The 27,340-nt window shown below is 44.5% G+C and overlaps 1 protein-coding gene across 4 annotated transcripts in view; it reads left to right on the top strand.

The window, feature by feature from the left end:
* Positions 1–1,827: 1,827 nt before the first annotated feature.
* ZNF592 (zinc finger protein 592) overlaps positions 1,828–27,340 on the top strand; it is a 57,007-nt gene continuing 31,494 nt past the window's right edge. Inside the window, exons 1-2 of one of the 4 annotated variants that reach the window (XM_061594960.1) lie at positions 1,828–1,919; positions 17,558–19,938. In XM_061594960.1, coding sequence (XP_061450944.1) covers positions 17,566–19,938 — 2,373 coding nt within the window. In that variant the 5' untranslated portion in view covers positions 1,828–1,919; positions 17,558–17,565. Of the gene's footprint in view, positions 1,920–6,528; positions 6,720–15,661; positions 15,856–17,557; positions 19,939–27,340 lie in introns of those variants that run through there. The other 3 variants (XM_061594957.1, XM_061594959.1, XM_061594958.1) reach the window with 3 other exon arrangements.

The following is a 27,340-nucleotide window of genomic DNA, read 5'->3' as shown; positions in this document are numbered from 1 at the left end:
TACTTCAAATCACTTAACACAACTGATACTCAATGAATTGACTGGAATCTGCTGAAATTTGAACTGACAGTTGGATTTTCCATGGAGATCAAGATGAGGAAATCTTGAGTGGCTTCCACATATATATAAGAACTCTAAACTCCATGAACATAAAGCCAGCACTGCTTATCAGATCTTCCTTCCAGATACTAACTCAGTCTGAACTAATAAAAAATAGCTCCCCCGCCCAACCCCAGCTTTCTTTCTCTTTTTGGCAAAACTATACATTCCCTCACAGTAGAGTAGTGGCAAATTCGCAGGTTCAGGATCCCTTCATTACAGTCACAGCCACGGACCTTTACAGCCAGACACCCCTTCTAAGATTATACAACCTGATGCTAACCTCTGATATTGGCTGCATCACACACGCACGTTCTTAGGCATATTCATTTGCATTTCACCTTACCATGCATGAACCATATACAGTGTGTGTGTGTGTGTGTGTACACATGCACCATCATTAAAAACTGAAACAGTAGCACATACACAAACACACAAACATTTTCTTCTCCTCCTCCTCCCTTGAATGTATTTTTCTCTTTTCCTCCTCCTCCGCTCTTCCTGGCTTTGAGCTGAAACAAAACCACACATCCCCCCCCACTGCTTTTTTTCCTTTTGCAGTTGGTTTGAGAATGAGATCCTTTTTAACACCTTTTCTCAGAACAACAGATGTCTCTAGGAGCCAATCAGCATGAAAAGGGGGTTTGTTAGCTACTTAGAAGAGTCTTCTCAGTGGCTGACTCACCTCCTTTCACTCTGATCGGCTCTAATCAGCAGGAAAGGAGAAGGAAGCATGCTAGAAAACTCTTTGCGGTGGCTAACACACTCCATGCTGATCGGCTTCTAGGAGACATAGGAATTCTGCTGGGACCCTGTTCCCAAAAATGTAAGGGGTCTAAGATCCCCTGAGACCCCAGGTGACTATACGCCTTATAGAAGCTTCAAAAATAGCTTCTTTCTTAGGCCACAGTGACACCGTACATTTATTCCACTATTATTCTAGTTTCAGCAATCATGACTACTCCCATAGAATCCTGGGAAGTGTAGTTTGTGAAGGCTGCTGAGATCTGAGGGATCTAAGTGTAGTTTGTGAAGGGTGCTGAGATCTGAGCTACAATTCCCAGTTCTCTGGTAAGAGAGACAGACTGTTGTTTGGAGCTCTGTGCGGAGAATAGGTCTCAGCACCCTTCACAGACTACCTTTTCCGGGATTCTTTGGGGGAAGCGATGATGACTGTTTAAAGTGGAATAATAGTAGTATGGTGTGAATGTAATCTCAAAAATTAACTTTTAATGACTAGCCCTTAATAACTTCAATAGCTCCTATAAATTAATATCATCCAGATCATTGTGCAGGATAGCAATCAAGGGACTTCATCATAAGAACATAAGAAGAGCCCTGCTGGATCAGGCCAAAGGCCCATCTATGTCATGGCCCCGTCAGAGGACTCATCAGACGAGGATGACTCAGGAGTAACAGCAGCAGACCCAGAAGCAGCAGACCCAGAAGGAGAAATGGAGGAAACTCCTGAGAACCCAGCTCCTTCTCCCCCTCAGCTGCAGAGCACCCCAGACACAGCTGAAGCCCTTCAGCCAGACGCAGACAGTGAACAGGATACTCCCCCCTCACCTGCAGAACGTAGACAACAGAAGGTCAGGCAGAAGAGGGGCAGGCCTGTCCACTTAAGGCCAAAATGCTGAGGGCTCACACCTGCTGACAAACCTGCTCCTTAAAAGTCAAGCCTTGGCTTCAGCTTGTTGCTGACTACAACATCAGGCGTGGCTTTGTGTGTTTCTAGTTTCCCTGAATCTTATCTTGGACTGACCCCTTGGCAATTGAACCTAGACCTCTACTGACCTCGCTTCTGGACTTCTGGCTTGGCACGTAAGCTTAGGACGGGCCTTGCCCTTATCATGCTTCATCCTTGTTAGCCTGGCAGATTTACAACCAGACTGCCAGCTAAGGACTTTCCTGCCCTGATACCTACCCAGAAATTTCCACCCCCACCGGCACTGCTGTCTCAGTGCAGAGCTGACAATCTAGTCCAGCATCCTGTTCTCACAAAGGCCAACCAGGTGACTCTCCTCACCACCTGTGACTCCCAGAAGCTGATATTCAAGGCATATTGCCATCAGTGCTGGAGCTACAACATCCACTGATAGCCTTACCCACCATGAATTTGTCTAATCCTCTTTTAATGCCATGCAATTTGGTGGCTGTTATTATCTCTTGTGGGAGTAAATTCCATAGTTTAACCGCACTGTGGGAAATGTGCTTTCTTTGGCCTGAATTTTCCAACATTTAGCTTCGTCGGATGGGTGCTGAGTTCTCACGTTATGAGAGAGGGATAAATTTTTCTCCATATCTACTTTCTCCACACCATGCATAATTTTATACTCTTTTGTCTTGTCCCCCCTCACCTTTGCTTTAAACCAAAAAGTCCCAAATGTTTTTAAAGCTGTTATTTTTCTTTTTTCTTTTTTGTAATTCCAGAAGTCCCAAATGTTGTAACTTTCCTCACAGATGAGTTGCTCTGACCTCTGAATCATGTCAGTTGCCCTTTTCTGACCGATGTTGGCATAGTTCATGAATCTGGTGAGTAAATTAGGATCCCAAGGAAGGAATCACTTCAACAGGTCCTTTCCAGCACAACCTTCAGGACCTTTCATCACCAGATGACAGGCGTATCAAATACCACCCACCTGGCTGGAATCTCAAGGGATTCCTGTGCTGGTGATACAAATGTGTTTTTGACAGTTTATCCCAACAATCTGAATATTCAGATCCTGGCAACAGCAGATAGGCTTGCAAATCTATATGCAAAAACATTGTGGCATTTAGTCCTTATATAAGGGGATGGGTGGGACAATATTGCTATGTACCCCTTTTAAAAATATAAGTGGTGTGTTTGTTCCTATTGGAGAGGGGTAGTGGGTAGTCTTTTAAAAAAAACTATACAAAAAGCAAAGTGAAATATTTGCAAATACTGTAAATGTAAAGTATGTTGAATAAATGTACATTTCAATGAATGTGAAATTGCATTTTTAAGAGTGCAACAGATGCCTGTGTGACACACGTAAAACCACATTCAGTGTGTGGTTGTAGTGTATCACTAACCGCCAGAGGCCAGACGACACTGCAGATAAATGGAAGAGCAGGCTGGCTGATGGCAACGGTGCTAACCCACAGAAGTTGCCTTTCCGTTTATCTTAAAGAGCTTTGTAGGTCAAAACCAGCCCTTTGAATCAGGCTTGTTAGTGTGTAGGCAGCCAGTGTGGCTTTACAAAATTGGTATAATGAGACCTGTTCACCCTGAACCTGTCAACAGTGTGCAAGCTGAATTATGCACTAATTGAAGCTTCCAAACTGTTTTCAAAGGCAGCCCATTGTAAAGTGCATTACAGTAGTCCAGTCTTGAGGTAACCAGAGTGAAGATTACTGTAGCCAAGTTATTCCTGTCCAGATAAGTCTAGAGTTGGGCTGGCAGTCAGTGGCACCAAGGCCACCTGTGCCTCACAGTTAGCAGTTTGTTTCCGGGCCCAATTCAAGGTGCTCACACTAGGGTTTAAAACCCTAAATTACTTAGGTCCCAAATATCAAGACCACCTTCTTCCCTAGAGACCCTCTCGGTTGTTAAGGTCAGTGGGGGGAGGGTCCTCTTGGTAGTTGCATCACACTCAAAAATGTGGGCGGTGGCATCCTGGAAGAGCACATTCTCTGTGGCAGCCCCTAAGTTGTGGAATTCCTTCCCTATAGTGGTGCGCCTGGCACCTTCATTATGCAGTTTCTATCATATGCTGAAGTTGCACGTTACTTCAGCCTTTGAGACCTGATATATATACAATCTCAATAATAGGGTGAGTCCTATATATATAGGACTCACCCTATTATTGAGATGGTATTTAATCTGTTTAGTATTATATTTTTAAATTGCTGTCATCTGCCCTGGGACTTGGGGCAGGTCAGAGTGCCTTTTACCCAACATAGCAAAGTGGTTCACGGTCAATTTAAGAGAGACCAATTTTACAGTTTTGCTTCTTTTTTTAATCTATAGCACAGTGGGGAGGAGAGCCTGGCTGGGAGTCTGGGAGTTCAAATCCCCGCTCCTGTCTCCTAGGTGTCAAGGGCCAGCTAAAGATCACCCCCACAGTGAGTGGCTCAGGGGTTACGTGCCCTGCCACCTGTGCAGCCGTGGGCAAGCTGCATAGTCCCAAGGAGCCCACTTGCCCCCCAGCTGGCAGTTGCAGACAAGGAAGGGGCTGGCTTGTGCAGCTGTGGCAAGCTGAGCAGGCCCTAGCCAGCTGGGGAGGACTAGCCTCAGAGGGAGGCAATGGTCAACCCCCTCTGAATGTCACTTGCCATGAAAACCCTATTCATAGGGTAGCCATAAGTCGAGATCGACTTCAAGGCAGTCCATTTCCATTTCATACTTACTCATCTTCTGTAAAACCTCATTACTAATATTTCTTTATAGAGAGGATACGTAAACGCCTTTGTTACTGAAGATTCTTAATATAGGGTTTACTCCTCAATATGCGCTATTCCCTTTTGCTGTAATCATGCTAGGCATTACTGACTTTTCTTTTTGAGATTTTATCTGTTTTGTACTCAATATTTCTAGTTACTCTGGTGCCTCTTTTTGTGGGCACCAGGTAGTTCTATTATTTTGAAACATGTAATAATTAAAAAAGAAATCAAATAACTAATAATAAATGACAGCACTGGATCCAAGAGAACCCCCAAACTACAAACCAGCTCCCCCAGAGGGGCTATGACCCCATCTAGAGCAGGCTGCACATTAGTCAGCCAGACTGAAGAACCTCTCACTAACAGCATCTCAGTCTTGTCTGGATTAAGCTTCAGTTTATTGGTCCTAATCCAGTGCATTATTGCAACCAAGCACGCCAGTTGCACAACAGCACAGACCTGCTGTCTGTCACAAACATCCCATTACCTTTGCAGAAAATATTGCCATTTGAATCCCGGAGAAATGCCTCCACGACAGTCTCTTCACGCGTTAACTCATGTGAAAGGGCCACACATGCGGAAAAGGGCACGGGAGGCTGAGCTGCTAACCCTGTCCCACTATTTAAGCATCGATCAAAGCCCTTTGCATTTTCCCAGGCCTTTCATTAATTTTACTCTGGCTGAAATGGCTTTTTATGCTGTTTTAACTTATCGTATAGGACAGGGTGGGGAACTTTTTCACACCAAGGGCAATCTTCCAGGGCCCAGGGGGCCAGAGGGAAAAGTGGGCAGAGTAATGAATGTACATTTAACCTTTGTACGATACACTAGTTTCTGCACACATTAGCACACCCCTCTCTATCTGCCATCCAGAGAAACAAGGGTCTTTGTCAGAGTTTAACAATATATTTCGGCTAAGCAAAAGTGCTCAAGGAAGGTGTGAAGCAGGGCTGATGAAGGGTGCAGCCTGGGAAGAGGAGGTGTGACTAGAGGGGATTGGCCTGGGGAGAGTGTCAAGGGCCAGACAGAGAGGCCTGGGGGGCTACATTTGGCCCCCAGACCTGAGGCTCCCCACTCATGTTGGGAGATGTAACTTCAAATCCTCACACAGTTCATAATACTCACTTGAACCCTCTCACATGCTGAAATACTGCAATATGTGAGAGGCTCATGGATTCAAGCTGCATAGGCCACCCCTCAGTGTACATGCCATCCACACATCCCACACATATAGGGCCCCTTCACACAACTGCCAGTGGGAGCTGAGCCAATGCATACTTTGGCATGGCTATGTAGCGCCCCTCCCTGTGTTCTTTCCACATGTGAGGGGGAAACCTCCCCCCTTTTATCTTTCAGACTCCTCTACCTCACAGGGGTGTTAGTAGAATAAAAAGAAAGCAGGGCCTCACCCTTCGGAGGAAGGGGAAGATATATTCGAAGTAGATAATGAGATACAGAAACGTGAAGCAAATGATGCATGCCACCCTGAACCCCGTGGAGGAAGGGTGATAGAAATGCAGCAAATAAATAAATAAGTTCTCATGAATTGCTTTTTTTTTGTTTATTGTTTGATAGCCACCCTGAGGAGGGATTTTTAAAAAAGACGTTAATGTTTTTAATGTTACCATAAACAAACAAATGCATCAATTGCTTTCTATCAGTGCCGTTCAGTTCTTAATTATTACGCAAATAACAACAACAAAAGCTTGACACGGAGGGGCTGCTGGAATGAAGGGTAGTGGTCCCAAAGGAAGCTGAGGAGCACGAAAGGGGGCGAGCTAGATGGGAAAGAGGGACTCTATGGGGAAGCGCTGCGATGAGGTTTTTTTGTGGGGGGGGTGACGGAAAATGTGGGGTCTCCAACCGCCAAACTGCCTGTGTGGATGGCAGGCGTCGGTCCGGACGGTTGGGGTCTCCGCCCTCAGTGACATCTGTAAGGCAGCTGAGCAAGGCCTCCCAGCCGGCCGCCGGAGCTGCCTCCTCCCTACTCGCCCCAAGACTGCGTTCGCCGCGGCCGCTGCTCGCGACTGCAGGCCGCCAGGGCGAGTCGGCCTGGCCTTCTAGGCCCCGCCCCGTTCCCGGCCCCTCCCGCACTCTTCGCCGCCATGTTGAGGCAGTCGCTGCCCGGCGCTGGGTGAGGCCTGTGCGGGCCCGGGCGGCGACGGAGCCGACCGCGGAGCTGACTGCGTCGGTAAGTGCAGGCGAAGAAGCGGGTGAGCGAACGGGCTGGGGTGGTCGCGGCCAGCGCTGGCTGAGGGGGCCTTTTCAGTGCTTGGCCTAGTGCAGCCGCTGCACATTTGCCTGGCACGGGCCCTCCTCGGAGGCTTTCCGAGACTAGGGCAGGCAAGCAAACAAGCAGACGGACTCCTTGCAAACGCACAAGAACGACAGCCCGGGAAGCAGACCTCCACCTCTGCTCCACCTCACCCCTCAGAAGCCCCAGCAGGGTCTATTCACTCCCCGCTGTTTGGTTTGTTTACGGGGGTCAAGGTGTCTGCCATGCGCGCCAGCCTCTCCCATGGGACAAACCCACAGCCAGTGTGCCTCTGCCCACCGCCACCATACCTCAGGGGATAGGCGGAGACAGGCGGGCGGATCAACTTGTGCCAGACACAGACACCCTCCCTGCGCCCCCTGAAACATCTCTCCACCAAATTGGACGTCCAGACAGGATGTCTGTGTTTTGCCCTTTTCTCCTTCTCCCCACTTTTTCAACCCACCCCATAAAAAAAAAAGATGGGGTGCTAATGCACAAGAGCTTATAGACCTCCTCCATAGCTGAGTGGGCAGGATCGTCTCTCTCCTTAGGCTAGGGACAGAAGGGTTGGAAAGGTGGCCCCAGAAACATCCAGGCAAGAGAGTACATGCCTTTGCTGCGAAACAGGCGTGCAGTCAAAATCTCTCCTTTGCTGACATGCCCCAGAAGTCGGGCAAGAGGTACCCTTCTATTGGCTACCGGTCCAGGGGATGGTAACTGGCAGGCAAAACAGACAGGCTACAGTACGCCCCTCTGGATGGTTATCTTGGACAGCATGTCTCTTTCCCAGTGTGCTGTGACGATTTCTTTGCCAGCAACTGGTTGTGGTGGTACCTACACTGGCTCCCAGTTTCCGGTTGTATTTGGGGAGGGGGCAGCTGGGAGTCGCTTTGAAGACTATGCAGCAGCAAAAAAACCTTGCTTTGGCTGCTAGGTATACCTTTGGGCTAGATGGCACGGCTAGTCCTGATCTCTGGTGTGCATACTGGTATAATCCGTGTGTTGACAAATGCACCATTGTCACGCATGTGAATTTTCCGTACATGCAAAAAACATCATCTGTGAGCTGAGCTTACGTTTGAGTTTGGCGAAAGGTTGCCTGCTTGCTCTTAAATTCCAGATCTAAGCAGGGCAACCCTGTAGAGCTGTCTGCTTTGGTCTCTTACTCTTCTCAACCTGCATTATCTTGACAAAAATAGTCTTTATCAGATGTTGATTTTTCTCCTGCTGCTGTGCCATAAACTTCAAAATACCTAACCTACCACCACCACCACCTGAGCACTTTTCAGGGGAGTTCATTTGGTCAGTGCTGATGAACATTTCAGTTGGCCAGTGGAAATCTTGAGGATGCCAAGCCCCGTAGCAACCATAATGTCAGCCTGTTCTACCATTTCCTCTGAAATATCAGTTAGGTTTCATGATATGTGTGAAGTTTGGTATAAAACATGTTAAGACTCAGGTTCAGTTGATGTTTATGTATGAGTAAACATGTTTATGGTAATGTAATTACCATGTTTTTCTTAAGAGCTGAAAGCATTCGACATACAGAGTTGTTGTAAGGATGTTTTAGATAGACATATATTATCAGCATGTTACAGACAGGAGTTGAGGCTTTATTTATTAGCTATTGGAGTGTCTTAAGACCACCTGTGACTTAACTAATATTTGAACTGGGAATTCATTATTTTGATCGTGACACTAAACTAGCTCATAGCCTTGAAGCGCAATCAGTGATGCAGAGCAGAACATTTTCCAGTGCTTTATTATTCCACGGAAAATTTTCCATTTCATAACAATGATTAGATGCTAATTGCAATTAGGCAAGCTTTATTTATTTATTTATTTATTTATCCTACCCTTCCTTCTAGTAGGAGCCCAGGGCGGCAAACAAAAGCACTAAAAACACTTTAAAACTTCATAAAAACAGACTTTAAAATATATTACAACAAAACATCCTTAAAACATATTAAAACAAAACATATTAACATCTTTAAAAAAAAGCTTTTAAAAATATATTTTTTAAAAAAATTAAAAACATATTAAAAAGCAATTCCAACACAGTCACAGACTGGGATAAGGTCTCTACTGAAAAGGCTTGTTGAAAGAGGAAGGTCTCAAGGAAGCTTGAGAGTTTAAAAGCTTTTAGCTTTGTTTATTTAATACAAGTAAAAAAAGTGTGCTTAAATTAGATCACTCTCTAGCTCAGGGGTTCTGAAACTGTTCTATGGACCACCAGTGGTCTGCAAGCTTCATTCAGGTGGTCTGTAGCATATCTGTATTAAATATTCTGTGGATTTTTAATTGCATTTGTATTGCTTCTTCTATTTCTAATATTATATTACAGTTTGAATTCTGTGGAATGCAAATTGTAACACAATAAAATACGTAAGAAATAAAAGAAGTGATAAAAAAATTCAGTTAAATATCATACAGCATGTAGCACAGTACATTACAGTTGCTACAACAGACAGATAAATAATTAAGTGGTCCGCCAAGCCCATCGAGCAATTTTCAAGTAGTCCATGGAGAAAAAGGTTTGGGAACCACTCTTGTAGTTGATCTAAAATTACAGTATGCAGATTACCCTAACTTATATTGAAGAAGGGCCATAGCTCAGTGTTAGAGCATCTGCCTTGCATGCACTGCCTTGTATGCGCAGGTTCAATCCCCAGCATCTCCGGGTAAGTGGGAGAGAATCCTGCCTGAAGTCCTGGAGAGTCACTGCTAGTCAGTGTAGATAATATTGAGCTAGATAGACCAGTTGTCTGACTCGATATGAGGCAGCTTCCTATGTTCCTGTGGAAAAAATTCTAGAAAACCTACATCACTGAGCACAATTAATGTTCACTCTGAAGTGAGCCCCATATATTCACTGAAGCATTTTTCAGGTATGTGTGCATAGGAATGCACTTTCAAATCTATTTATTTATTTATTTAATTACATTTATAATATACCACTTCTGTGGAATTGTGCATGAGGTTCCCAGGCAGTCTGCCATTCAGGCACTGACTGCGCACAGGCCTGCTGAGCTTCAGCAAGGTGGCTGTGTCTGATACCTTCAAATCATGTCCTTCATGTGGGTCTAGAATAGTCATTGTGAAGAAGAAGAATCTCAATCCAAAACACACTGCCTTGAAGTAAGCCCTGCGCTCAGATTTGTGAGATTTACTGTCATGTGATCTGTTTGGGGTTAAAAGGTTTAACATCTCTTGATAGAATGGCATTTTTACTTAAAGATACTGCATGGCAATTTGTTTTTCTTTTTTCGGGGGGATGGGGAGGGAAACATGGTGCAATTGAATGATTATGCCAAAACAGATATCTCAGTTTTGTCAAGAGCAATAAAGTAATGCTTCAAATGATGGTAGCAATACTACCAGAAAACTATTTCAAACTTTGTAAAGTTAGTTGTCTATGTAAAGCAGTGTTTCTTACATGTGGGAGTTTGGAGGGGCGCAGTGGAGAACTCCACCAAGAGATGAGTGTATGTAAACAATTTTATACAACTTATTGGCGATTAGTAAAGACTCAGCAATTCCCAAAGTGCAGACTACTTTGTGGCTGTCATAGAGGAGGAGGAGGAACTGAGCAAGAATGTCCATGGAAGATTTTAGATTGGGGGCAGGGGCATACCAAAGATCCAGTAAGCTTAGAAAGGAAGTGTGGTTTCCAAAGATTTGAGAGATGCTAAAAGCTACGTGGTGTTATGATTATTCATTTTGTGTGGTGCTTTGTAGTATAACAACAAGAAGACAGGTCCCTGCCCTGAGAGGGTTACACTTTACAGTTTCACACAGGGGAGGCAACAGGGCAGGTATGGGGACCCTTTGGCCTTCCAGGTGTTGCTGAACTACAACACCCATCATCCCTAGCCATTGCTATGCTTGCTGGGGTTGACTGGAGCTGTAGTTCAACAACATCTGGAGGACCCCACATCTGCAATAGAGGAAGGAGAGGAAGAAGGACGTGAAGGTAACAGGAAAGAACAGGTTTTGAATTTTGAATTAGGATGCTAGTGGCTACTTATGAATTTAGCTTTAAAAATAGATCAACACTTTTTACAGGAAATGTTTGTCCAAACTGTGACTTTATCCTTGAGGCTGTTCCTTTCATACTTGTACTGATAAATGCGTTCTCCACAAGCAAAATAAGAGTCCTCCCCTTGGTGGCATTTTAGTGTTTTCAGCCTGCCCTCTGGATATGTTTTGCAGTCTTATACTTATTCTATCCTTCTGGTTGACTTGACTATTGCTGGGGAAATTTAGCAAACTGTGATATACGGCCACTTTTAATAGAAAAGTTGTTTGCAGTGTTTTTGCACCATCTCAAACCTTGACACTTTTCTTTCAATCTTTACTGAAGGTTTTAAATATCTGTTTTTTTCAATAGTATTAAGATTCATCAAATGCAGACAATTTTAAAGGTGAACGGGCAGTTAAGTCTGTGAGAATTTAAATGATTGGATAGATTATTTGCAGTGGATGCATAAACCTAAAATAGTAACTTCCATTTGTACTGGGTCTTGTGGAGGAATTTTGTGTCTGATTTTGTTTGATCTACAACTTATTTATTATTTTAATCATGATATTAGTGTGCAGCCCTCAGCTTCGCAATAACCTTCCTTTGCATTTGGTAGATGGGGAAACAAATTTGAATATGTACAAGGTTTTGGGATGGCCGTTTGTTGAGGCAGAGCAAATATCAGAACCCAGTTGGAAAAGGGCTGTAGCTCGGTGGTAGAGCAGATGGTTTGCATGCAAATGGGTTCAGGTTCTGATCTTAGTGGTCTCATGACAGGGCTCAGAAAGACTCCTGTCTGAAACCCTGGAGAGCTGCTGCCAGTTGGTGTAGACAGTAGTGAGCTAGATGAACCTATAGTCTGACTTAAGTGTCTCAAGCCAGGTAGAGCATGAGTTAAGGAATGACAAAACTCAGCCCTCAAGTGTACAGTCTGAAAGGGAATGGCGAACCTACAGCCTTTCAGATGTTGTTGGAGTACAACTCTCATCATTCCTTCCAGTGGTCATGCTGTCGGGAGCTGATGGAAGTTGGAGTCCAACAACAGCTAGAGGGTCTCAGATTCCTCATCTAAATAAACAGATGCACAATGAAAAAGAAGGAAGAAGGGGGTAAAGAACATTGACCCAGGATGTGCAACAAATCCTAGAAGGCTTCAAAATACAACCACTTTGGACATTTATTATGAATAGGAGGGCTGCATGGAATGTTCTTGTTTATGCAATTTGCATCTGCAAGGAGAATGCCAGGTTATGATAGATGGGCATATGCTGCTTCTTGGCTACCATTTGTGTGATTTTTCCAAACTGAAGATAGAGAGGGCAGTTCTTAGAATATCTGAGAGATGATCACTGCACTTGGTTTTCATGCAGTGAATATGTTTCACTCCTGTATTTTGGCATGACCAGTTTAAGTGAGCATCAAGCTACTGTTTCTTATTTTTTTTATTTCACAACGTTTTGTGAAAGTGTGAATGGAGTCCTATGAATAAAGGAGAGCATTAGGATAACGTAGGAGGCTGCGTAAACTGAGCTAGGCCATTGGTCTCTCTGGCTCAATATTTTTCTTTCTGCCTGGTTGTAGCTTTTAAGGATCTGGGGATGGGTCTTCCACATCACCTAATCCCTTTAAGAGGAGATGTGGGGGATTGAATTTGGCGTTCTGCTGAACTGTGGTCCCTTCCCTGTTAATTTATTTTTAATAAATTGATAAAATATATGCAGGTAAAGGCCATAGCTCAGTGGTAGAGCATCTGCTTGGCATGTAGTGGTCCCAGGTTTGATCCTTGGCATCTCCTGGCAGGACTGGGAGAGGACCCTGCCTGAAATCCTGGAGAGCCACTGCCAGTCAGTGTAGACAATACTGAGAGAGATGGACCAATGGTCTGACTCAGTAATAAGGCAGCTTCCTGTGTTCCTAACAGTGGCTGGCATGTTTGGAACTACAGCAAAGTAGTATCTATCTGTCCCCAGTCTCCTTTTGAGAATTTCCAGCTCGCTTTATGAGGATTCAGATAGCCTAGGATGGCTTTATGATATCAGAAACATCTTGTAGTCTGATGCGTTCAGAGTTCAAATGTTTCTTTTGGTAGTGGATGCTATAATCCTCAGACTTTAGCAGGAAGAAAGAGGGTAGTGACTGCAGTAGTGCTGGTTAGGAGGAGTGAGGCAGCTGCCTCAGATGGTGGATGCTGGTGGTAGGGGGAGGCAAAGCAGCAGTGAGATGATAGAGAGCAGAGCTGCATATGTCACATGCCCTGCCCTGCACCCCCTAAGCTAGCCAGCTGCCCTTGGGCAGAGTGGAGGATGCTGTCCCATCATCAGTAGCGAAGTAAAATTCAGTTGTCAGTCTGGTTGGCTTCCCGTTGGGGGACGGAAATCTGCCTACTCAGGCAACAACATATCTTGGCCCGGCCCTGGAATTCATTGTCACAAGATGGAATAATGGCCAGTAGCATAGAGAGGATTAGAGAAGCATTAGACAAAACCACAGAGCCTAATAATCATTATTAACCTTTGCAGATTGGCTGTCCATATTCAGAGTCAATATATGTCTCAAAAACTGGGGACAAATAACAGTGGGTGGCTTTCACCGTTATACTCTTCCTTGTGAGCTTCCAAACGATAGCTAGTTGGCTACTGTTGGAAATGGAATACTGAATAGAGTTTTAGTCTTATCCATGAAAGGCAGTTCTGAAAAATAAGAGAAGTTTTAAAAGTGAACAAAAATGAGCATGGTTATATAGGCCTGCAAACCATGTTTTGGAGACTCGGGAATGAGCTCTTCTTGCACTCTCATGAGTGGATTTACTGTTTGTTTACTGTTTGCACAGACCTTCCTTACCTGGTGCCTGCCAGATGTTTTGGAACACAATTCCCATCAGCACCAGTCAGCCTGGCCAATGGTCAGGGATGGTGGAAGTTGTACTCTAAAACATCTAGAGCGGACCAAGCTGGGGAAGACTGGTTTAGCACAACCTGTTATTTGCCATGATATCTGAATCGGCAAACTGTGGTTTGTGTTTGCTTTTTAAAACATTGGAAACCATGGATTGTCTGAACTGGCCACTATATTCCCCACTCACAGTTTATAGATTGGCACTCATCTGGGTTGATCTTCTGTGCTTCTTAATCTCTGAAGCCTTTAATCTGCACACAAAAAATCTGTTTTCCCATTCACAAGGGATCTTTTTCAGTTGCCTTGTAGTATATATTTACATTCATCACAGTTTTGTGAAGAAACATTAATTTTGGGAAGATCACAGCGTAACATGGATTAGGGCATTTTTCATGCATCAAGGCTTCCAACATGGGTGTCCACCACAAAGCAACTGGAAAAAATGCAGTTTTGCAGAGAAACCATTAACCATTCTTTACAAATCATCTCTGGTAGGCAAAGTTCCTTAATGCAGAGGTTCTCAAATTATGGTACATTTGTATTTGGCCCTATACTTGATTATTATTTTTTTCTGACAGTGGAGATGGAGGCTGTTTTAACCAGGGGTGGATATATCCAACAGCTGGCAAGGCCCTTACCTAGAACCTGTGGTTTTCAAAAATAAAGGGGTAGTGTAGTCTACTGGTTTTCTTTTAAAATTTACCTTCTAAAGGGACCCTTCTCTGCAGCCTGGCATAGGGCTCATGATTTCCATAAGGCTCACCAATGTTATTGGTTCTGAAGAAAAAGAAATATATTAAGTGGTCTATGAAGACCTCCGCTAATTTTCAAGAAGTCTGTGGGTGAAAAAAAAACCTTGAGAACTGCTTCCCTAATGCCATTATATGATTTATGGTGGCCAGGTTGGGACTCCACCCCCTAAATTTAATCTTCACTTGGCTGTTCAAGGTGTGCACTACATAATTACTTGTGTTAATATTCAATGGTTTCTTAGAACATTCTGGTGAAAACACCAGGAATATTATTTGGCTGTTGTGCTAGCTCAGACTGAGGGGGTTGTAGTCTAAAACATTTGGAGTGCACCAGATCAGAGAAGGATAGCCTTTTCTGCTTACTGTTCTGTTTGACATATTGCTGGAGTCAAGGGCTGTAGCTTAGTTGTAGAGTATCCACCTTGCCTGCAGAAGGTCCCAGATTCAATCCCCGGCATCTCCAGGTAAGGCTGGGAGAGATCGCTGCTCTGCAATCCTGGAGAGCGGCTGCCATTCAGTGTAGACAATACTGAGATAGATGGAACAACAATCTGACTTGGTATATGGCAGTTTCCTATGTCCCGCTGGTGTCTCTCTGGAAAGTTACTGGTTTTGCCTGAATGTGGATCATTCTGGGTCCCATTCTTGCTAGTTCATCCCTTTCTACAGTGAAACACCTAGTATTGTGATCTTGGGCCAATCTCTCTCTCTCAACCAAACCCACCTTAAATAGAGGTTGTGAGGATAAAATTGGATAGTCCCCACGTGCGGGACAGATGAAATCTGTACCACCCTTTTCCAATTGGGTTGTCCCTATATTAAAATGAAAACGTGATTATTTGAACATGGTGCTTCTCATGCTGTGGCAGGTGACACTCCCCTTGAAGCATATGAACTGATGTTGTTTTCAAGGGAAGAGAGTACCGCAGCCTTTGCCAACCCTAGTTTTCTCCAGATGTTTTGGACTACAACTCCCATAAGCCCCAGCCAGATGATGGGAGTTCTAGTTCAAAACATCTGGAGGATACCAGGTTGGCAAAGGCTGGAATACAGAATGTTGCCTCCGTGAGTTCTTATGATACCTAAGATGGCATAAATCTTAAGTTCCAGCTTCTGCAGTTGCTTTTCGCTTCTGCAGCAGGAGAAAGGAAAGAGTTTCCCCATTAACTTTCTTGTGTTGTCACACTTGACAGCTCCCGAGGGCATACAGCAGAAAGTGGACTTGGCTCTTTATACAACCTTTGTGCAATCTGGAGCAAAAGAATTTCTTCCCTTACACCGCCCTGTGAGTGCAACTCAAGAGAGGCACGGCGTAAAGAAGAGCCATCACCTTAAACGCTTCTGTCAGGCAGGAAAGAATTGCTCTAATGCATATTTTGGCTCTGTTTCCTCTGGTGGCTGTAGACCAACTGTGAACAATCAGGGTATGCCACACTTTTAGTTCCTTCCCTCCTCGGATTGACTTGTCACAAGAAACATAGCAATTGCAGCACATGCAAAAAATGGCAGCTCCTGATAATTGACACATAAAGAAAAGGAAGAAATTCCAAGGGTGCAATTAAGACAAGGATGTTTGTTTGTTTATAATTTTATAACAACGGGGGACCTGTAACAAAGTGCTGCTGTGTATCCCCAGTCCTGAACAGGAATGCTCCTGTTCAGGGCTCTAGTCAGCCTGTACAGTAGCCTTGTAGTGCTGTTACAGGCTTGTGGTATGTGCGGGGAGGTTTTCTTTCTCTCTCTCCTCAAACTTTCCCCCACTGCACTATAAAACAAAAGGGTTATCGGCTCTGAACTACCTTTTTGCTGTGGTGTATGTATGTAGAGGCAGAGGAGATTCTGGAAAGTGGGGAAGCAGAAATATATACTGTTTCTTTTTCCCTCTATTAAAACTTCCCTGTATGGTGCAGGGATGATAATTATTTGATCTCATGGCATACATCCCTCCCTTGACACCCCCCCACAAAAAAACCCCAGGATACAATAAACAATTTCCAGCAGGTATTTGCGTTAGTCTGTTGCAGCAAAGAAACAGTATTATGGCACTTTAAAGATGAAGGCTGCATATAAACCATATATTTAAAGCACATTTCCCCCTCCAAAAAAAGAATCTGGGAAACTGTAGTTTGTTAAAAGTGCTGGGAATTGTATCTCTGTGAGAAGTAAACGACAGTTCTCAGGATTCTTGGGGGTGAGGATGTGCTTTAAATGTATGGTGTCCATGCAGCCTAACTTTAAATAGACTGTAACCCATTGCATCTCTTGACGTGGGCTCTAGTCTATGAAAGCTTATGCCACAATATTTTGCTTTCTTTTCAATTGATGCCCTTAACTTTCCGTGACTCCTGGACACCATTGAGCCTGTTCATTTCTCACATGCCTGACCTTTTTAAGGCTTTTCACCGCTTTTAACTTGCAAAAATATATTTCTGCATACCTGGAGAGTCCCCCTGAGTATGCATAAATCACTGTCTTGTCTGTGCACTGCCCAGCTGATAGGCGCTAGACCAACAAGTTTTGCTATTAGAAGTTGTGACATGTTTCTCACATCCCTGGAGTTTCATTATTTTTTTTGTATACTGCACTTCTTCGTGGCGAGAAAAACACAAGCGTTGGGTTTGAATCTCAGCAACGGGTAAATCCCCTGCTGAAAATTTGCAGTTTTTTTCCTCCTCTTGTTGCACCTGTATACAGTGCAGTGGGGAGGACGTCAGAACAAGGCAAACCATCCCTCAAAGAGACTGTGATCCATTATCGTTATAAATACAACAGCTTACGTTCTCTGGCTAGAAACTGTGGCTGCCTAGGCCTCTGGAAAACCAACTGAAATCCTGGAGCAGCCTTCCCTAACCCAGTTCCCTTCAAATGTTTTGGACTACTGCTCCCATCACCCCCAGTCAGTATAGGCAAGGACTGTTGCAAGTAGTAGTTGAAAACATCCAGAGAGCATCAGCTTGGGGAAGTCTTTACTAGTCTATAGCAACTAGTAATAGAGCAGTATATTCACTTGCCTTTCTAATGTTAGTTTCTAGAACTCAAGTCTGGGCATTTATAGAAAGAGAGGTAAATTCTGAACATTTACAGTGAGAAAGCTTTTGACAGTGTTTTGCTTCTTTTTTAAAATAGTTTTCATCATGGGGGACATGAAAACTCCAGACTTCGATGACTTGCTGGCTGCTTTTGACATTCCTGACCCAACCAGCCTTGATGCCAAGGAAGCCATACAGACAGCTGGCGAGGAGAATGAAAACCATCTCAAGCAATCAGGGATTTGCATAGAAGAGAATGCATCCTTGTCCCACGCAGCACCAGCTTCTGATGTTCCAGTTGTGAGTGTCATTGTGAAGAACACATGCCGACAAGAGTCATTTGAAGCAGAAAAGGAAGGCAACCACCTAGGACAAGGCCTGCTGCACAATGGATTCCGGGGGTCTGATCTGCCGCTAGAGACTCACAATTATGGGAAATTTGATTCTGGTTTCATTAATGGTGATGGCTTGAGGAACTATCCAGAAAAGTTGGAACAGTCAAAGTCAGAGCCCTTACCAACTTTCAGTCAGTTCAGCCCCATCTCCAGCCCTGAGCCAGAGGATGCGCTCAAAGAGAATAGTATTGTAGATAAACCTAAACATGCCCAAACTCCTTATTTCCCACCGCATCCAATGTATATCCCAACTGGGTCATCTGTGCTAGATCTGCTTAGTAGGACCTTGCCAGAACCAGAGTTTAGTAGATTCATGTCAACTGGGCCATCACTGCTTGATCTGCTTAGTAAGAAGATACCAGAACCAGAGTTAAGCATGTTTGATCAATACTGTAAAAGAGATCCAAAGATAGATGTGCATGGAGTGCAAGAAAGTAGGGTGGATGCAAGCAAGATGGAGCGTGAAAAGAGCCCCGAGAAACAGGAAGCACCCAGCAAAGATCTTGTGGACACAAACAGCTTCCTCGGTGAAGGTTTACTGCTTGGCAACTTCCATAGCAATAACTTGGGTGAAAGTAAAGGATCTGTGCCTGAAATGAACTTCTCATCATCATCAGTCCCACCTCGCCAACGTATCAAACCTGCCCACTCCAAGCTCTCCTCTTGCGTTGCTGCCCTTGTAGCCCTTCAGGCCAAAAAAGTCGCAGGAATCTCGAAGGAGGATCAGGCAAATACAGCAAAAGAGTCTTCTGGCCCCTTTAAGGATGGCATCAAGGGAAGCCCCAAAATGCCCAAGTCACCAAAGAGTCCCAAAAGCCCCCTGGAGATGGTGAGAAAGGTCAACAAACAACCTGAGTCTCCCCGGAGTGTGTGCAGCGACAGCAGTAGCAAAGGCTCTCCATCTGTGGCAACTGGCTCCCCCCCAGCAATCCCGAAGGTCAGGATCAAGACTATCAAAACCTCTTCAGGTGAAATTAAACGAACGGTAACCAGGATCCTGCCAGAGGTGGATGACTTTGGCAAATCTCCTCAAGAATCGCCCATGGAGAGTTTGGCAACGGAAGAGTTTGTGAAATCCTTCCCTTCACCAGAAGCAAGTGCATCCGTGGAAACAGAGTCATGCAAGGGCTTCGCTAAAGCCGCTACTCAAGAGGCAGATCTAGCAAGCCCCCAAGTAGACAGTATGAGTGTAGACATTCCTGTAAGCAGCACTTCCAGTGCATCTCTGCTGGCCAGCAGCAGCAGCACCAGCAGCGGGACGATAAAAGTAGGTATTGTGGGACAGCCAACGAGCAAGAAGCAGCAGCCTGGTACGGTGACTCAGCCCTGTAACCCTGCCAGCCTCCTTCCTAAAGCTGTGCACCTGGCCAACCTCAACTTGGTTCCCCACAGCGTTGCAGCTTCTGTGGCTGCAAAATCTTCTGTGCAGCGGCGTGGCCAGTCCCAGCTCACACAGATGTCTGTGCCACTGGTGCACCAGGTAAAGAAAGCGGCTCCTCTTGTCGTGGAGGCATTTAACAAAGTATTGCATGGTGCCAATCCTGTGCCAATATATACTCCAAACCTCAGCCCTCCTCTTGACAGCAGTATTCACGTGCCTGCATCTGGGTATTGTTGCCTAGAATGTGGTGACTCGTTTGCCTTAGAGAAAAGCCTCACTCAGCATTACAGTAGGAGAAGTGTCCACATCGAAGTCGTGTGTACTCAGTGTTCGGCAACGCTGCTTTTCTTTAACAAGTGCAGCTTGCTCAAGCATGCGAGGGATCACAAGAGCAAAGGCTTTATCATGCAGTGTTCTCAGCTGCTCATGAAACCCATTTCCTTAGACCAAATGTTTTCACCTTCTCCGACGAGCTCATCGACTCATTCTTCACGTTTGCCCTCCCTTTCGCATAAGTCTGGCGCAATGCCAGGAAGCGGGACTGGGAGCTCAACAAATGCCCAGGCAGCTCTGCCCCTGTACGCCGACCCGCTGAGGCTAATTCGTCACGGATTAAAGTGTTTTGAATGTAATAAGCAGGCACTGGACTATGTTGCCCTAGCAGCACATTACCAGAGAACCTCAGAAGATAACGAGGGGCTGGTAAGTCACTTTCTAAAGATCAGAGCTATTTTCTGTTGGGCTTAGATTAAAAACAGACAAACCTTCCAAACATGCATTAAGACAGGCACAAGAGATGAGTGAACTGCATCTTTCCATGTTCTTGGGTTCTATATATGCTGTATAAAAATCTAAGTAAATGGCAGTTGAATGAAAAGAACATGGAGATGATGGTCTGTATATGTGATTTATGATGACTGAATATGAAGCATGAGCAATTCAGTGCCAAAAATATATCGCTGCTTCATTTTCCCCAAGTTACTGAGAGAGAAAAGGAGAGAATGAGATATCCTGAAGGGTTTTCTTTTCTTTTATAGATCTATTTGGCTAGATTTTTTTTTAGTAGCTTGCCTTGCTTCATTTGGTGGCATTGTGAACACTTGTTCTGGCTAGTGTTCATTCCAAATTATTAACTGGACTTGGGATTCAGTTCTCTGCCCAATCATATGTAAGGAATTATGTGAATGGAGCACTGTAGTCTAAAATAACAGGTTACCATTGCAGCCAGTGCATGTTCCCCCTCACCCATATCTCCTCTCCTGCTCCAGCATGGGTGGAGATTTGTTGAGTTGTCTGGACTGACAAACTGTGATTAACATTAACCATGGTTAGTTGTAGACAAGCCAGTTTCAAACCATAATTCCTCAAGATGGCCTGTTCAAACTAACCACAGTTAAAATTAACCACATTTCTGGGTCTGGACAGCAAACTGTGGTTAATCCAACACAATAGTGAAAGCTTCCAAACTCCTCTTCAGCTGAAGGGGAGGGGGAGCAGGCAAGCCTAAGACTTGCTGCAGCTCATTCCTGCTTGTTCATGTCATGTCAGGCTATGGTTTAGTGTGACGTGCAAACATGTCCATGTTCAATATATTCCCCTGGAAGTGTTTACTTTGTGGTATACTAAGAATGCAAAAGGTCTCTTTACACAGATGGCTTTCTGTACACTTTCCCTCTTATCTATCCCCCTTCTTACAAGGAATGAGATTAAAATATGTTGCTACCTTTCAGTATATTAAAGAATTAGAAAGCAGCAAAGCAAAATAACACTGTTCTGTTAACAAGAAGTAAGGTTTCAAGCGCAAAAACCTTAATGCTTAGACAGACTGCAATCTTTGGCATATTTCCTTGGACTTACATTCTCTTGAAAACAATGTGGCACTTGATTCCTAGTAAAAGTGGTCAGGATTATTAAGAACACAGTTAACTGTGATCCAGTCTTTTACATGCTTGCATTTTTATGAACGGTGTGCCTGCCACAGTAGTGGGGCACCTCATTAAACTCTTCTGTTTCCCACCTTTATTTTCTCTGCACTATCCTCTCTGCATAGTTGTTGAAATTCACAAAAGAGCCTTTGTTGAGTTATGACATCACATTGGTCATAGAGGATGTTTCAACAACTTTTTCCCCAGCATGATTTTTATTTATTGCTATATCAGCAATAAATAAAGAGGAAAGAAAAATGAAATGAAAATTTCATCAGCAATATTTCTGCCACCTACCCCACCACATGCCTTATGCAGCATTTTGTAGGTTTTTAATTTAGTTTAGGAGTAATAGACTAATAAATAATGTTCTAACTCATTTGTTTTATTTTATAGGGTGCATATTTTGAAAGCCTGTGATGTATAGAGGGGTAGAAATATTGAAATAAATAACACATTCAAACCAATATACTTGATTACCTTTTTTCAGTTCTTTTGGGCTCATGTGGGGTCAAGTGAGGTGTGTGTTTTTTACACTTGCAAATAAGTCAGCAGATCAGGTATTATGACCAGTGGCTGCCACTGGTTTTATCGTTCTAATGTTATCCTGCAATGTCATAATATACTCAAGAGCACTCTTAGTATGGACAGAATTCTTAGTTGCTTATACAAGGGCTGCTGAGAGGGAGTCGGCACCAGGGCTGTGGAGTCGGTACGCCAAACCTTTGACTCCGACTCCTCTATTTTTCTTCTGTCCGACTCCGACTCCACCCAAAATTGCTTCCAACTCCACAACCCTGGAAAGGGCTGTAAATGTCTTTTTAAATTGGAAGCTCTCATAGGAGCATTTTTATCGCTGCCTGAATATGTGCTGATCTTGGCATCACAGCATTTGTCTTAATCTGGGTCCTGTGTCATACAAAATGGTTTCCATCTTGAGTTATGGTAAAATGCTCAACTACAGCTGACTTCGAGGGAATCTTCTTTGACATTTTGAATTTATATTTTTAAAAAATTGTCAATCAAAATTTATTTTGAAATCACCAGAAAGCAAGTGTCACAGGAATCCAAGTGGCATAATTCAAAGTGTGTCAGGGACTGGGGTGCCAACCAGGGTTGTGGAGTCGGAAGCAATTTTGGGTGGAGTCGGAGTCAGTATAAATGTACCAACTCCGACTCCACCCAAAATTGCTTCCGACTCCACAACCCTGGTTGGCACCCCAGTCCCTGACACACTTTGAATTATGCCACTTGGATTCCTGTGACACTTGCTTTCTGGTGTTGACAGTCTTAATGTGTGTTGGCTAAAAAAGCAGTGTGCAACATCTCAAGTCTCATCTGCTCTGTAAAAAATGATGTAAAGTTCCAAGGTGTAGTCTGGTGTATTTATTGATGCAAGCCAATTTAATTTTGCTTTTTTAAGATCCCTAGATGTGTAAGCACATCGTCTGCTTAATTCTACGATGGCCATTTTGTATTGGAAACCATTGGGGTATTTGAGATGACTGGAAATCTTAACTGTTCCTTGAATCCTGTTGGGGTTTGGCTCAGAGTTCTCTTACAATCACAACTCCTGGCCTCTGTTGTTTCTATAATAAGTTTTTACCCAGTTTGTTTTGTTCTTAACCCAGTTGGTGGTTACATTTTTTCCAGTCTTCTGCCCCCTTTCTCCACGTTCTTCGGTTTGTATTTGGGACATAAATAGCAAAAGCCTGCTTAGCACATTCTGTAGACAATAGTTGTACTAGTTCCTAATAGTTATATTATGAACAAAGGAAGCTGCCTTATTCCGAATAAGACCATTGGTCCATCTAGCAACTCTCCAGAATTTCAGACAGGGCCTACCTGGAGATGCTGGGAATTGAACCTGGGACATTCTATATGTAAAGCCATGTATTACCACGGAGCTGTGACCCTTCCCCTAAGGGATATTGTAGATTCTAGGGTATATAAGATGTAACGGTTGAGCCACTTTTGTCTTTTGGGCCTTCACTGAGGATCAAAGTATTCTGCACGTTGTGCTGGGGAGGCTAGCTGAATTACCTTCCATGTGGCTGGTTCTCCATAGTGCAGATATAAGTATGGATCACCACTCATGTGACTATTAGTGTCATGCAGACTTTCTACATGAGATCCATGGAGTGATCTCAGCCCCCTATTACACTTGCAGTGTGGAGAAGTCATACCCCTGTAAAAGTTATTTTAGCTGACCTCCTTGTGGGTGCTGTAACTTGTTGACTAGCCCTCAGGTTGCCAACTGAATGCAAAATTATTTCCAAGTAGCGGAGGCATTATGAGTTTGCATATGTGCCTTTTCATTCACGCACGCATGTGGGACCTCTGCCAATGTAATGTTTCCCTCCATAGGTGTGTACTTGCAAGTTGTCCTGTAGAGGGCTTTCTGTGGAAAACGTCATCTTCTGTGGAAAATGGCATCTCTGGAAAGCCCCAAATGGATGAGGAACGGGGGGGGGGATCTACTTTGTATGAAAACTACCAAAATGAGTATTTAGCAGATGTTTGCGGCATGACTGTATGTGATTGTGCACACAACATTTAAAGATGGAAAGGATGGAAGGTCAAGATAGGCCATGGAATGGAGGGTTCTGTGTAAAGTTAAAAGGCCTTGAAACAATTTGAAGACAAGTCAGCGTGTGGAAAGTTTATTGGGTTTGGTTGTGGGAAAACAGCTTTCAATCTCTGCTCAGCTATGAAGCTCTTTAAGGTTTTAGGAAGGGCGGAGGAAATCACCCCCATCTCATGTTTCAGATGATGTTATTCCCTAGGAGAATTTAATATATAATTATTTAATATTTAACATCTTTACATCTTAACCAGTTTAATACTTTTTTAACAGTTAATATTTTAGTATTGAGTTTTGTGCTCGTCTATGTGTTTAATTATGTTTTGGTTTTTTTGGTATAATTTTTCTGCATTTTTAGTTGTTTAATAATGTTTTAATTGTATTGGATGTTTACATGTTGTGAACCGCCCAGAGAGCTTCGGCTATGGGGCGGTATAAAAATCTAATAAATAAATAAATAATAATATTGGGAGTTGAGCACCCACTTGGAATAAGTCCAACAGTGGGAACAGATCCAGTCCTGGCTTCCATCTTAAGTCACTGCCTGTGTGCTGCATTTGGGTTTTATCTCATGTCATTTGGGGGAGTTACTAGTAGACATTAGATATATATTTTTTTGTAATCACTTGATTCCCTTCAAGCTAGGGAGCTGAATCAGTAACTTTTAAGTTCATGTAGGGAAACAGTTCATCATGACAATGCTGATTTTGCAACACTGGATGGTAGAGCAACTAACATGTTCTAAATCTGCTGTTGTGAAAATAAGTCAATTCAGTACTGGTAGGGGCAGTAGGGGCAGTAGCTACACCCTTGCAGCGGGGCAGTGCAGGCAGGGTAGCATTGCTCACCTGCCTACCCTGTCATGAGCATTTCTGCCTGTTCTGGCAGATGAGCAATGTAACCCTATCTGTGCCATGCTGCTGATTGCTACTGATCCATCACGCTTCCTCAGATCTCTCAAGTACACCCCATCCTGCAGCTGTCCTATTACTAGGGCTTCTCCCAAGCACCTGCCAATACCAGAGTGGCTGGACAGCCAGCCAGATGGGCGACTAATAAATTCAATAAATAAATAAAATACCTTAATATGCTGCTTTTGACCCTTTTAAAAACCACTTAGCTGTTTACTGTAGCCTCATCTTGCTGCCTGCTTACCAGTTGATGCAGAGTTCAGAGAAGCTCAGGCTCCTAAAGCTTCCCAGATGATGTTTTTAATATGCTTGTGTCGGGCCCAGGATGTGACTCAGGAACCAGACCAATGGCTGTAGTTAATTCGTGTTTTATTAGGGTAATGTCCAAACAAAGACTGCGTTTTCTCATGAAGCAATACAGGGATACAGGTCCTGCGGCATTGGGAGAAAGTTGACAGAGCAAGGGACTTCTTCCCGCCTGTTCTTTAAGAAGGGGCCAAACGGGCGCGCAATCTTTCGCTCCTCCTTAACTGCCCCTCAGGTACTGCCCGCCTTCCCCCCCTTCTCTCCTGTCTTTTCAGCTGTCTGCGTGTGCGCGGTGAGGGGGGAAGCATCACCCCCTCCTCTTCTGAAGTTTCCGATTCCAGGATGGGGGATAGGGGAGGGGCTGATGGTAAACTGCCTCCCCGCTTTTCGGCTGTGAGCAGCCCTCCCTCTTTCCCCTCTTGCTCTGAGCCTGAAAGAGGGGGAGGCGTGAGAATGTCCAGGGAGGGCTCAGGCTCCCCGTTGCTAAGCGACCTTATCACTGGCAGTTCCTCTGTTTCGTCTTCGCTCCAAAGGGGGGAAGTTCCTCCCCCTTCCCTCTGCCATCCATCCGAATACTCTTCTCCCAACTCTCCGGGATCCAGCTCCCCGGGATTGGGACCCCAGCTCTGCCTTCCGACACCATCCCCCCTCCCAGGCTGTGCCCCCCTCCCCTTGTCTGGCTTGGGACGGTGGGGAAAACGTTGATGGAAAAGTTTTACCAATTCTGGAGCATGCACATCAGCTGCATCTTCCCATGATCTGTCAGCCACCCCATAGCCTTTCCAGTGAATCAAGTACTGCAGCTTGTGGCGTCTGATCCTGGAATCTAAGATCTCCTCAACTTCAAACTCAAGCTGCTCATTTACCAGGAGTGGAGCTCCGGGAGGTTCCTCTGGCCGTAACTCACTGGGAGGGGCGGCTTTCGTTAAGAGGGATCGATGGAACACAGGATGTATTTTAAACGTGTCAGGCAGCTTCAGTCGGTACGCCACGGGATTGATTTGAGTTTCTATTTCAAAAGGACCCACCCTCTTGTCTTGTAATTTTCTACATTTGCCCGGCATCTGGAGGAAGCGGGTGGACAGCCATACCTGGTCTCCCAGTTGAAGGGGGGGGCCCTCCTTCCTGTGCAGGTCAGCAACTCGCTTGTACTCCGTTTTGGCTTTGTTTAACTGCTGTTTCAGTGTATGTTGCGCCGCTTGCAATTCCTTAAGGAAGTTCTCAGCTGCCGGTACCAGCATTCCTTCTGAGCTGCTTGGAAAGACTTTAGGATGGAATCCATAATTAGCGAAGAACGGGGTTTGTTGAGTGCTGGAGTGCAGAGAATTGTTGTAGGCGAACTCTGCAAAATGCAAATATGATACCCAGTCAGTCTGTTGATAGGACACATAACTTCGTAAATATCTTTCCAAAACGGCGTTCAAGCGTTCCGTCTGCCCATCTGTCTGGGGGTGATGGGCGGAGGAGAGTTTTAATTCCGTCTGCAACTGTTTCCACATTGCTCTCCAAAATTTGGCTGTGAACTGAGTTCCTCGGTCTGAGACTACGCTGTTTGGCAATCCATGCAGCCGGTAGACTTCTTTTATGAATAACTTGGCCATTTCTTTAGCCTCTAAGGCCCCTGCACAAGGAAGAAAGTGTGCCATTTTGGTAAGTAGATCCACCACTACTAAGATGGCTGTCATTCCTTGGGACTTGGGTAGATCAGTTATAAAATCCATGGAGAGGTCCTTCCAGGGTTCGTGTGGGACAGGCAACGGTTGTAACAGTCCTGCTGGTGTCCCTGTTTGTGTTTTTGTCCACAGACAGAGCAGGACTTTACATAACTCTCAATATCCCGACGCATTTTAGGCCACCAGAAGTCCTTGGCCACGTTCTGAATGGTCTTGTAAATCCCAAAGTGTCCCGCTATGATGGAATCATGACACTGGCGTAGGATTCTGAGCCTTAATTCCCCTTCTGGCACATATCTGGCGGTTTTGAACCATAACAGTCCATTTCTCCAGTGAAAGGTTACTTCTGAGTCTTGACCTTGTCCCGTCTCCTGCTGATATTTTAGCATGTCTGCATCTTCTTGTTGTGCCTTTTTGAGTTCCTCTTCCCATGAAGGCTGGCATACTCCCAACGTTAATTTCTCTGGCGGGATTACGTACTGAGGCTGGTCCTCGGATTCACTTTCTTTGTATTGTGGCTGTCTGGATAAGGCATCCGCTCTCTGGTTTTTGGCTTGGGCATGGTAAGTAATCTGGAAGTTAAACCTAGTGAAGAACTGGGACCATCTTATCTGTCTCTGGTTCAGCTTTCTGGCGGTTTGGAGGCTTTCAAGATTCTTGTGGTCGGAGCGCACTTCAATTCGATGAGAGGTCCCCTCTAGGTAT

This window comes from Rhineura floridana, chromosome 14 (genome assembly GCF_030035675.1).
Source record: "Rhineura floridana isolate rRhiFlo1 chromosome 14, rRhiFlo1.hap2, whole genome shotgun sequence".
In the NCBI taxonomy this organism is placed as follows: Eukaryota; Metazoa; Chordata; class Lepidosauria; order Squamata; family Rhineuridae; genus Rhineura; species Rhineura floridana.
Note: the sequence above shows the minus strand (reverse complement) of the source record. Positions and strands in the feature narration are given on the sequence as shown.